Source organism: Sardina pilchardus, chromosome 13, assembly GCF_963854185.1.
Source record: "Sardina pilchardus chromosome 13, fSarPil1.1, whole genome shotgun sequence".
NCBI lineage: Eukaryota > Metazoa > Chordata > Actinopteri > Clupeiformes > Clupeidae > Sardina > Sardina pilchardus.
In genome coordinates this window covers 17,786,317-17,799,091 of record NC_085006.1, presented here as the reverse complement: position 1 = coordinate 17,799,091, position 12,775 = coordinate 17,786,317, and the positions used below count along the sequence as shown (strand labels likewise).

Genomic DNA, 12,775 nt, shown 5'->3' with positions numbered 1-12,775 from the left:
TAAAATATACAGTTGAAAGCATATAAACGCAGAAATAGCACCTACTTTCTCACAACAAATTAGTATTAACCCTCATGTGCGTGACCGTTCTAGTTTTTTTTTAAAATATTTGTTTGGCTTTTTTGCCTTTATTTGTATAGGACAGCAAAGGGTGAGACAGGAAGCAAGTGGGAGAGAGAGATGGGGTGGGATTGGGAAATGACCGCAGGCCGGACTCGAATCTGGGTCCCTGTGGGCACTCGGACCCGCATGTGGTATGAGCGTTGTAGCCTGTTGCGCCATAAAGATCTCCATTACTCAAGGTCATGGAGTAGCCTACTGTCAGTATGAAAAAGAAAATAAGACAATCTGTATTACCTGGCAATTTAGCTGCCTTAGCTGCCTCCCTAAACAAAAAAAGTAACTAAGTAACTTTTACTTAAAGTACATTTTTAGTTAACTACTTTTTACTTTTACTTGAGTATATTTTCAGATGGGTATTGTAACTTGTACTTGAGTAATATTTCAGCAAAGTATTGGTACTTTTACTTGAGTACAATATTTTAGTACTTTTTCCACCTCTGGCAATGAGTAGCCTACCCGAGCTGCACATTGGGATTAGTTAGCTGCTACAACTTTTGTCACTCATTTCCCTGTCTCCTTATACCTGTCGTGCAGACTTGAATTTTTCTGAAATACCATTATAACTTCAATTTTAAACATGTATGCATAACCATAGTTTTTTTAATATTTATTTTTAATTTAATAGAGGTGACTGTGAAGTATGTCACTAGATACCCTCTTATAACTGGGGAGGTCGAATGGGATAGGCTTTGAGGACACAGCCAGCTTCCGAACATCCTGATAAGGCGCTCCTCCATTCAGAGCTGCTCTCACGGCATTCATTTCTAAGCAGGTAAGAGGGATAACTATATTGTGTGGTGCAGTAATATCCTCACTCTTGCACTTTCAGTTTCTCTTTGGACTGAGGATATTACTGCACCGAGTCGAAGTGCTTCCAATTGTTATTCCTCCACACAATATAGTTGTCCCTCTTACCTGCTTACAAATGCACCACATTTTATTTTGTCTCACCATACTTTGTCGTGTGACTACTCGTGTAACTGTATTTTAATAGGGAAAACATGGAGGTGTTTGGTCGCTTCTAACTTCATCTTTGTTTGGATCCTAATGAATGAACTGGGCTAGCTAAGTGCTATCAAAGTTGTGCCCTGCGCCAGAGCCAGTGAGTGCACGCATTGAAACGTGAGAGGTATCAACTTGTCTTAGTTAAGGGAATAACGTAGTTTAATATGAAAAAACGAAAAGGTTGGGAAACACTGATTTAGAGAGATGTGATTTGATTATTTACCATCATGGTCCAAGTTGATGCTATGCTTTTGTGTAAGTGGACTTAAGAAATGCTCCTTTCCTCTTTATTGTCCTCCTTCTTCCTCTCCCTGCTTCCATTACTTTGTCCCCCCCCCCCTTCCCCTCCTGGCAGGGACTGGCCTGATGTCACATCTGTGATCTGAGAATGTGTGTTTGCGTGCCTGGGCCTCAGTGCTGACGGTCTTAATGTGGGAACATCACCTGCTGGGGTGTTGCTACTTGCCCTGGTGCTGTGTGGTCTCTCTCTGCTGATGGGGAGCTGAAAGGGTAGAAGTCTCGGAGATTTATATTCACGCTGTCACGCGCAGGCACGTCTGGGCAAGTGGCAAATTTATATTTTCAAACCCATCATCAGATTGTTTGCCCCTTACGTTATGTTTTTCTTTTTCTGATAGCTTTGGGCAAAAGAGGACCTCCACATCCTGGAGCTGTGTTTTTAACCATAAACACATTCTCCCACGTTGCCTCGAGATATCCAGTGACTGATGACAAGGAAATCACTGAGTGAGAACGGGTTGTTGTGTGACACGTAGTGCTGGAAGTTAATGTCTATTGCTTATTGTTTGAACATAAGTCAGTGCTGAAATTGTACCCTCTACTGGCAAGAAAAGGATAAGACGTCTCACTGCCAGTTGTAATACTACCTACCTTGGTAGTAGGCCTACTGTTTCTATCTGTAGTTTTTAAAATGAGCCCTCTTCTATCATTAATTTCAAGGGAGAGAGCTGAACCACTCAAGGTATTTCACATGCAGGATCTCTTGCGTATTATCAAAAAAAAAAGTGTGCATATGGTTATGTGCCTTAATAACTGTAATACAAGGCAGAAGTTAGTTCTTAGTGCAGTCTCATACTAACAGGTCAGGGGAAAGAGCCTGCTTCAGATATAGCTTAGGGGTAGTGGGATTGTTGTACGACATGTACGCATCACCACTGTGAATCTGTTTTTTATTCTGTTTTAGTTCACATGGTGAACTCCACAACATCTCAATGGTCTATTGTGTGATTTTGTCTTGTTATTGTTTATTTCCGTGTTGAAGATAGCTCACATACAATATTAACTCCTCCTCTCCACTGGGAAGAAAATCTATCTATGAGCTATAGTTTGCTCATGTATGTAACAATCATGGCAATACAGTACAGGTGACATATGTAAGAAAACAATTTATTTGATATAATATCAATACAGTAATATTTACAAAATAAAAAATGCAGTCTGTGAGAACAATGGGTGTGTTTTTTTCTCATTCATTTGGAAATGTTCATGTACATTTTTTCCATTCTTCCAGTTTGTTCACGTTCCACCATTTTGATTGCATTAAGCACAATTTGGAATCTCATTAACATAAAAAAAAAACCTAGGGTACTGATTGTGGCAGTTCAGCTATCTCACTGATAAAATAATGCTAACAATGGAACATAAATTACACACATTTTATTTGGTCAATACATTATAGATTATTTATGTTTCTCCCCACAAAAAAAAAAATACTTAGATGTGCAAGAGAGATCCATTCTGTAGATGGGGCCCAGCAGTGTTACTTGGGTGTTCTGTCATGAGACGTGCACACAGATCTAGTGACAAGGGCAGGGCAGTGTACCATTAACTAAGGTTTAAGAAAATAGTCCAACACAATTCATGGCTAGTCATGATGTTTCAATTATAAATGACAATGAAAAGAGTTCAAGTAACACAGGATTTGTTAAGTTAAAATAAAAATGAAATGGAGACAAAATGTTTTCCCTTCGCTTAAAAGGAGACTGGGCAAAAAAAAAAAAAAGCTGTGTCTTTCACAATGGTGTTAAAGGTAAATAACAACAAATGGTCTGAAGCCTTCTGAGAGCTTCATATATTCAAAATAGAAATCAAAGCAGAAATATTTACAACTAAAGAGAAATGAGAGGCCCCTCAAAACATCATGTTTGTGCACTTCTCTGGAAAAGTTACATTACATTTGATTTCTCTTATATCAGGCTGTTCTCATTTGAAACGTTATGGACTCAAAGACAGCCCTTTTATATGACACAACAACAACTCAAACCCCATTTGCCCTCTGAGAGGGAAAGAGAAAGCTTAAGTCCCCGCACATATTTGGCAGCAAGCGGCAGTCCCAGGTAGCTGCCGGTGACTACAGTATGTGCAGTCCTAATACTTGATTGATTAAATTTCATGATTGTGCAGTCTAACCCTCCTACTCTCTTCTCTGATTGGTTGTCGGAGAACATCAGTCATGTGGCGTTGCTTCGATGGCAAACCGTCATGAGAAGGATGGCTTGGGGTTAATACAGCCGTATACACGTGTGGATAATATTTCGTATATTAGCGTGAGATATCCTGTAGGACTACCGTACAGTTAGGTCCATGCAGTACAGACAGCTTAGTGGACGGTGATGAAGGAGTGAAATCGTTCACAAAGTCCGTGTCAAGTTGTTCTGGCAAGATGTGACAGATACAGCTTTTTAGATATTTTTTGTGTGTGTTGGGAGGGGGGTGGGGGGGGTGGAGTGGTAGGCCTAGCTCTGCGTGTGCTTCTGGCTGTCTGAGTCCGGTGTGGCGGCCTGGTCCTCTCGCCGCACCCAGACGACCTCATCCTGGCTGGGGGGCGGCTGCTCGTCCACGCTGGCCACCGACATGGCTAACTGCTTGCCCAGGTGGGAGAGCCGGAGAGGGCCGGGGGCTCGTTGGGGTAGAGTGAAACCGCAGTCGTCGTCGTCGTCATCGTCCTCCTCTGCTGCCGTCGCCTCGCTCCTCCGCTCCCCTTCCTCCTCCTCTTCCTCCTCCTCTTCTCTCTCTGCCCGTGGCTTCCCGCCCGAGGTGTCGTCCTCGAGGTCGAGGGCTGCCATCGGGCCCTCCAGGCGGCCTTTCACGGCCGGAACCCTCCCGCCTTGGCAGAAGCCGACCGCATCGTCGTCGTCGTCGCTCAGGATGTCGGTCTCCTTGACGTCGTCGGGGTCCTCGTACTGCTCCAGGTCGAACTGCTCCTCCACCCAGCGGTCCGTGTCGCCCCCGGCCAGCACGCCGCCCATCCCCGGCGACGGCTGCTGCGGGGACTCGTGGGAGTCCGGCGAGGGCGTGTCCGGGTCAGGGTCCCCGCTGCCGGGCTCGCCGTCGAACACGATGTCCGTGTCGATGGTGAAGCGGTTGCGCACCAGCTTCCTCCTGCCCAGCGTACGCGTGGGAGCCGACACTGTAACGGGGAGAGGACAGGACAAAGGTCAGAGGTCAGACACCAACTACTAATCATCTCTAAACATTCAGGGTCACTAATGCACTCATGCACTAATGCACTCATTGATATCATACAAGTATAAAAGCATATTGTACTTGTGATATAATATATTTTATATATAGCAAGATAATGATTTATGATGATATGTGTTAATAACATTTCTGTTACCATGAAGAAAGAGAGAGCCACTGACATCATGACAAAATGCCATAGCAACACCCTGAATGAGTAATTACTAGTACTGGCCACAAGAGGCACCCTCCACACCGATCCTATCTTAGAACTGGCTAGAGGCAGGAAGCACCACTCCCATTCATTTCAATGGCCAATTCAGGGTAAGCTATCTCAACCTAAAATGCTCTAAATTGGCGGCCGTCAAGTTTGAAAATGGTGTCTGACAGGCACTCACTTCCGGGCACAGTTTTATAAATAAGCCAATTAGGTACTACATTACTAATACAAAAGTATGTTGTCTGTGGATTGGTGGATAAGCTGGCAGTCTACTACAAGCCTGGAGGATCAGCCAATCCATATGGAAGATATAATTTGAGTCCATCTGTTTTGAGGCACCTAATTGGCTTGTTTAGGAAAAATGTGGCCAGATGTGAACACCTGTCAGGCACCAACAACTGCAACACACAGTTTTATAGTTCACAAAGCATAGCAAACTGACAGTTGACAAGGGGTCTTCATATTTATAGAATACCAGCCAGGACCTGGCTATCATTGTAAATAGAGTACATTCCTCGGCTGTTCATCTCCCATCACTGCAGCATTTTGCACACACTTGTGTGCATATGTGTGGATATACTCGTGTGCACATGTGTGGATATACTTGTGTGCACATGTGTGGATATACTTGTGTGCACATGTGTGGATATACTCGTGTGCATATGTGTGGATATACTTGTGTGCACATGTGTGGATATACTTGTGTGCACATGTGTGGATATACTCGTGTGCACATGTCTCATTGCTTCCCTTTTTTGGAAGTCGCTTTGGATAACAGCGTTGGCTAAATGCGAATGTAAATGTGAACACGATTCAGTCAAGTTAAACCACCTCCGGCGATTCACATTCAGTGGACCTTACCTGCTCTGTTCATGGCTGGACGGGCACCTTTCAGGGCGCAGAGGCGCTTCCCCCCAAAGGGAACGTACTGCTGGTTGGGTGGTAGGCTCTCCGTCTTCAGGAGCTGTCTGCGCTGTTTGTCCCTGAGGATGGAGTGGACCGTCTTCAGGAAGTCCTTCTTACTCTCAGGGGAGCTGTCCGAAAGGAAGATAAAGCAGGTAGGTGAGGCATCAGAAAATCGGGAAACAGTTCTTGGAGAGTACCAACCACCAAAAACTAAACTCTAAACACACCTAACATACGCAGTGTGCATTAACGCTGCAATTCTCGATCAACATCAATATGCAATGCCAATATGTAAATCTGAGATGTGATATTGAAAAATTAGATGATGGTTCGTGTGTGTGTGTGTGTGTGTGTGTGTGTGTGTGTGTGTGTGTGTGTGTGTGTGTGTGTGTGTGTGTGTGTCTGTGTCTGTGTCTGTGTGTGTGTGTGTGTGTGTGTGTGTGTGTGTGTGTGTGTGTCCACCAACACTGACCTGCAGCAGAGATGGAAAACTCTCTCGGGCCTCCCCTCGGATTCAGACTTGATATGGACAATCTCACACACAGCGTTGCTCTCTCCATCTGTCACCAAAAGCCAAGCCAAGCAAACACATTTAGCACATAACATTTCCCATGATACACACACAACCTAAACAGCTTACATCTTCCAGCTCACAGCTTCCATCTAAACTCCTTTCAAACAAATGTCATGCTTGATATTTCAAAAACATTTCTTACAGAGTTACATCCCTTACAAATGCAATGAAGCACAACACAGGTCAGAGAGTCTGTAAAAGCCATCTGAAAGATGCGCGGTACCTGTGGTGGTCAGGGCACGGACTTGCAGGGTATCTGTAGAAATCATGTGACGGAACCGGAAGGGGTCCTTGTCCTCGCTTGAGACCGAGACCCTGTGCGACCCCCCCTGGAAGAAAAATACCAATATTGACTCTCTTAAGTCAGACAACATTTCATAGATCTAAAAAAAGAATATGAAGTTTTTATTTTATTTTTTGGTGATAGGCACACAAGGCAAGGCTGAGATGGTGCTTTTTTAATGAAGCCCCAGAGATTTGAGTGAACTATGCTGACATCACAAGCTGTGCTCATTCTGAGGCGGTGCCAAAGCACAGGAAGCGGAACAGCGCAGTGTGAAACACACAAAGAGCCAATAATCACACAGTGAATAATCACGCCGTGCCAGTGTGTGTGTGTGTGTGTGTCCGTGTGGCAATGTGTCTGTCTGTGTGTCTGTTAGTGTTCTTGAAAGAGCTTTGAAAGAGAGGCACACTCACTATTTTCTTCTTCTGTTTGGAGCCGTCCTTGCAAACAAACACAACAGCCATCTTGAAGACTGCAAAAGAGAAAACAGGAGAAAGAGTGAGCCGAAAAAAATCACCACAGACAGCCAATCAAAAACATCCTCTCCCTCTTTCAATAAGTGTGCTTGCAAACCAGGTGAAGACTTCCAACTGGAGGATAATAACCAGAGATTGACCAAGATGGGTTTTTCTATGGCCGATGCCGATTTCTAGAAATCAGGGCAACCAGTGGCTGATAAATGTCGATATATTTGTCTGTTGTTCAAAACATTAATTCTCTAATAATTATTCAGTGCACATTTAAATATAACTCATTTTGAGAGAAAAAACCCACTAGTGATTGAGGGAATTTGGGCAAATGTTTTAGGCTGTGGTCATTAATGAAAGTAATAGTGCAGGGGTCAAAACCTTCAGCACTTTCCAAAATCTGTACTGCAGCATGTTTTTTGTTTGGCCCTTGTTACGGGCTACAACACTGGGCTGCCCACAGATGTGCCTGCCTGTTAATCGGCTTCTAATATGTTCAGGCATAGGCCAGTGATATCGGCCGACCGTTCAACCAGTCATCATCCAGGTGGGCAGTCAAAAATGTATCCACAATGATTTCTACCGCGTCTTCAACTTGTGTGGAGTGGAGTTTCTTTGTCTCTTTTTCGATGGCAACTCGAAAAACTCTGATTTCAGCATTAACACTCAAAGCCACGAGGACACATACAGAGGGGATATGCCGAAAAGTGCTGACAAATGTGTGCCGAGCTGGGCATTTTAAAGCACATCTAACCACTTCCCTCCAGCGTTCTCACGGAGGAAAGTAGGCTGCAAACTTCCAGCACTAATCCAACACCCTGGCCTGGATTCCAGGACCCTGGGGGGGGCTTATTCCAGAGGCGCTAAAAAGGTGTGTGTGTGTGTGTCTGTGTGTGTGTGTGTGTGTGTGTGTGTGTGTGTGTGTGTGTGTGTGTATGTGCGTGTTTGGACATTGGTGCCTGTGTGTTTTGACATACCGAACGTGGCAAGCTGAGGCTCCTTCTTCCACTTGCCCAGGGAGGCTGGGGGGTTGATCCATGTCACGCTGGTGTGGAGAAGCAGGTCCCCCATAGAGAGGTCAGCCACCTGGAAGAGAGACATTCACAAGCAGGTTATCATATGGAAGAATAGCCATGGCTGAACACAGACACATGAATGCCTCTCAACGTCTCTCCTCGATGCTCTGTCCTCCAGGTTCGTTCCCACTGATCTATAACTAACACTGACTGGATACTAGACTATCCCATTGTAGCCGCCCCATCATTCTTTATCTAAATAAGTGGGAATGAGGGCCGAAGGAAGGGAGGATGTATAAAAATACGAATGAGAGGCACCCATAAACTTACGCACACAAGCATACGAATGGATGTGTACTTCTGCTCTCTACATGCAGAATACCTGTGTGAATGTACATGGACACGCAGTCACACACCCTCTCAGATGCAAAAGCATCTATGTGCGCACATAGATGTTTCAGTTTCACAGAGACTGTGTACACAGACACAGAGTGCACACACACACACAGACACACAAAGGCATTCAAGAACACAGCGAGCATATTTCCTAAATCGCGTATTGAAACCGGTGTAATTACAGTGTGGGGGCTCTTTTTGCTTCAATATCATTCAATGAGCCTGATCAGTTAATTGCATGGTAGCACATCATGCAGTAGGACTCCGCATGGCTAAAAATACAAAAGCCAGTGAGTCACTCGGATTTGGGAGGGCGAGACGGAAATAAGGAAATAAAAACCCACCTCTTTTCTGTCGCCCGTCTGCTCGGCGATGAGCTGGTCGAAGACGGCCCCGAACTCCTCGTGGATCTTCTGCATCTCGTTGATGTGACTGGCCACTTTGTTCATGGCTTTGACCGCCACTGTGAGGAGGAACAGAGGGAGAGAGGGAGAGGGAGAGAGAAAGGTTGCGGGTCACATGAGGTGCAGTGGGAGGAGAGGCCATGTTGTTCAACCCAAATCAGGCTCTGTGTGAGCGAAGGGTGCGCGGAATACAGTGTGTAGGACTAATGTACCCTCAAATGGCTTTGATGGAAGTACATACACGATTTGAAGTCAATCACCCAGACACACACACTCATTAATATTCATGAACAAATAAATACACACACACACACTGTAATCATTAGCTACAATCATTTACTCTGTAGTGCACACACACACACATACACAGTAAACGCTGGCCACACACACACACACACACACACACAGTAAACGCTGGCCACACACACACACACACACACACACACACACATAGTAAATGTAAGCCAAAAACACACACACACACACACTCTTACCGTCGAGGTGGTAGTGCTCCTCGCTGTCGGGGTCAGTGAGGGAGTAGAGCTCGCGGAGCAGCAGGGGGTACTTGAGGACCCTCTGGATGGGCTTGATGAGGTACGACTCCAGCGTGGACGAGTGCTGCTGCTTTGGGTTGCGCTCGTCCAGGAACGCCTTGAAGTCGGGATCCGTCTTAGCTGCGCACACACAGATAAGACCGGATATTTAATACAGCACGCTTAAGGCACACAAGAGTCTTTGTGAAGTCTGGTGTCTTGGTTGTGTTTAGGACTAGAATCTCAGAATGTGACAGAACAAAGTAAAAAAAAGTCAAATTGAAACAAAACATCACTTATCTTATCTATCAATCCAGTTAACAGATATGAGATCTTTGATATGTTTTGTTTATCCCTGCTAACTTGATAATTAGCTAAATTGTTAAATTGATTAATGTTAAATGATAGTCTATCATTATTGTATGTACAGTATACTGTATGTCATTCATTATTTCCTCCACTAAGGAGGTTGTGCGTTTGTTCACTATGTGTTTGTTTCAGCTCAGGTCTTGGTTGAGAGCCATTTCACACGGACGATTTAACTCAGATTATGAGTTTTCATGACACCAAATCACACGAGGCCAGACTAACGACAATCCGTCATGCCTCAACACACCTGACACTGGCATCCCACACACACGGCATGCCATGGCATTGTTTTGCCGTGCGGAGTGTGTTTAAAAAAAAAAAGAAAAAAAAAAACAGCCCAACACCTGGGTACCACCTTGATGCCATGAACCGTTTCTCCCTGTCTGTGAGCAACACACACACAATCACACACACACACACACACACACACACACACACACACAACTGATACACTCCTCAGCTGTCAGAGAACAGATTGTTACGTTTGTGTGTCACGAAAACAGCATGCATGTCAAGCGGCGTTTACGTCTACATGAGTGCTTTCACTAGACTAAAAGCGAGGAGGATACTCGCTCGAAAACACATTGCGCAACAGGTGCCCTTTGGCGAGGGCTCTCACAGTGCCGAGGGCACGCGAGTTATGCGAGGGGTCGCGGTTAACGAGCGCCTGCCTGACATCTTTCGGGGAGGCTTTGACTGAGGAAGAGGAGGAGGAGGAGGGGGCAAGGGTGCTGGCGTCACATGGGGTGAGGAATGTCCGTTTTCTATGCGTGTATTTACGCACCTTTTACGAGGACCTTGGGGACTTTGGTGTGGCTGGCGCAGAAAGCGCTGTAGATCTTGAAGCGATCGGCATAGTAGAGGAAGGAGCCGCCCAGCGAGAAGAGGATTTTCTGAGAAAAAGGAAGAGACGAGAAAAAAGAGGAGCAGAGAAGGAGGGGGGAGAGAGAGAGGAGTAAAGAGAAAAGGTTTGGATCATGAGCGCGTTCCATCCCATCTGGTAGGGTTGAACAAACACAGAACATATCCAGATGTCCACTGCGTGATGTTTTCCGTTTTTTGTGGGCTTTGCGGTTACCTTAAACTGGTCCACCCGCTCCAGCTTCTCCAGGTCTGGGACCAATCGGGTGCCGTCCTCCAGGGTCTTGAGGAACTCCACTTGGAACTCCACCATCTCGAGCAGGTTTCCGAAGAGCACGTCAAGCTGTTTGTGAGGGAGACAAGAGACATGTTTCACCACAAATCCAACAAACCCCTCGGGGAGGATGAATTCTTCATCCAAAATGGGCTCCGAAGAGACAAGTCAAATAAAAGAACAGTCTATCTGACTCCAACTTCTTTCAAACAAATCATCACTTCATCAGTTATATCAGTTGGAGAGATTACATAGGCATGCTGTTTGGAAATCAATCTCAATTATTAATGTTTTCATCACCAAGACACACACACACACACACACACACACACACACACACACACACACACACACACACACACACACACACACACACACACACACACACACACACACACACACACACACACACTGTGGCAAGAGAACAGTACATGGCATTACATTAAACAGAAGCCTCCTCTTGTCTGAATAATAAGCATATTGTCCAGTGTGTGTGTGTGTGTTATTGCTGGTGTTAGTTTGATTTGTGGTGTGGGAGCCTCTCCTCTCTTCAGAACGGAGCGGACATGAAAGAGCTTTGTCAGAAGAGCCCATGGAAACATCTGCCTTTTATTACGGCCGCCGCTCTCTAGCAACAGAGCTGGGCACTCAACAGCTCTCTCCTCCCACACACACACACACGCACGCACGCACGCACGCACGCACACACACACACACACACACACACACACACACACACACACACACACACACACACACACACACACACACACACACACACACACACACACACACACACACACACACACACACACACACACACACACACACACACACACACAGGAACTTACACACAAAAAATAAACAGCATCCTTGACACACACACATGTATATACACCCACCACACTTGCGCACACACACACACACACACACACACACACACACACATATATATAGAGGGAGAGACTTTCTTTCTTGGCACCTGATGCTCTATTATGCAATAGAGTTTCACAGAGAAAAGGGATAAACGCTTTTAACAATGCTGCCATTTGATTCACCCTGGACTTCTTCCCTTCCTCCCTCCCTCTATCCATCCCTCCCTCCCTCCCTCCCTCCCCCACCCTGGCTCAAAGGCTTAGGGAGCAAGAGTGATATTTGACATACCTCATCCTGTGTAAGGAAGGTCTCCTTCTGCAGAGGGGTTAAGTACCTCCCGATGAGACAATTAAGATCCTGGAGGATAAGAGTAGGGAAGAATGGTGTCACAGCACTGACAGTTTACACAGAGCAGAGTCAAACACACACTCTCTCTCTCTCTCACACACACACACACACACACACACACAGTGAGACAAGAATCCCATCGCCCCCACAGTGATTGTGGAGCCTTGGCATTAGTGCTTATTACCATGTCAGTTCCAGAGCGTTTGGGCAGAGCGCGATAAGCAAACAGGTTTGAGAGGCATCTGGTGTTTTTACGTTCCAGGCACGATGAGATATCACTTCAACATGAAACGCTCCAGGGTGGATTTCAGTAAAATATTCAGCACTTACTTTGAGTACCCCCCCCCCCCCCCTTATCCCCCCTCCCCAATAAAACATCAACAACCGGCATCAAATGTTTCGTAAAGTAGAATAGTTGTGACATGTAACCCACATTCTACCCACAGTTTTGAGGAACTGAGGCCTTTGAGACACTCAAAGAATAACTGTCACACAGAAGCTAGCTTTTTGGTGTCGTCGCTTGACTGTCAGCGCCAGGCCTTTTAATGATTGACCCAAAACTCGGTCCCCTACTGGCAATGCGTAACAAGAGCTTAGCTCCTTCAAGAGCCTCTGTTTCTTCTGTGTGTTCATG

At 45.5% G+C, this 12,775-nt stretch overlaps 1 protein-coding gene across 1 annotated transcript in view; it reads right to left on the bottom strand.

Annotated features, from left to right (window-relative positions):
• Positions 1–2,525: 2,525 nt before the first annotated feature.
• LOC134099606 (rho guanine nucleotide exchange factor TIAM1-like) overlaps positions 2,526–12,775 on the bottom strand; it is a 57,416-nt gene continuing 47,166 nt past the window's right edge. Inside the window, exons 18-28 of the mRNA XM_062552540.1 lie at positions 12,082–12,150; positions 10,861–10,986; positions 10,567–10,675; positions 9,375–9,554; positions 8,821–8,939; positions 8,042–8,150; positions 7,011–7,069; positions 6,535–6,640; positions 6,210–6,297; positions 5,693–5,865; positions 2,526–4,558 (exon numbers count right to left, since the gene is read on the bottom strand). Coding sequence (XP_062408524.1) covers positions 3,885–4,558; positions 5,693–5,865; positions 6,210–6,297; positions 6,535–6,640; positions 7,011–7,069; positions 8,042–8,150; positions 8,821–8,939; positions 9,375–9,554; positions 10,567–10,675; positions 10,861–10,986; positions 12,082–12,150 — 1,812 coding nt within the window. The 3' untranslated portion in view covers positions 2,526–3,884. The remainder of the gene's footprint in view (positions 4,559–5,692; positions 5,866–6,209; positions 6,298–6,534; positions 6,641–7,010; positions 7,070–8,041; positions 8,151–8,820; positions 8,940–9,374; positions 9,555–10,566; positions 10,676–10,860; positions 10,987–12,081; positions 12,151–12,775) is intronic.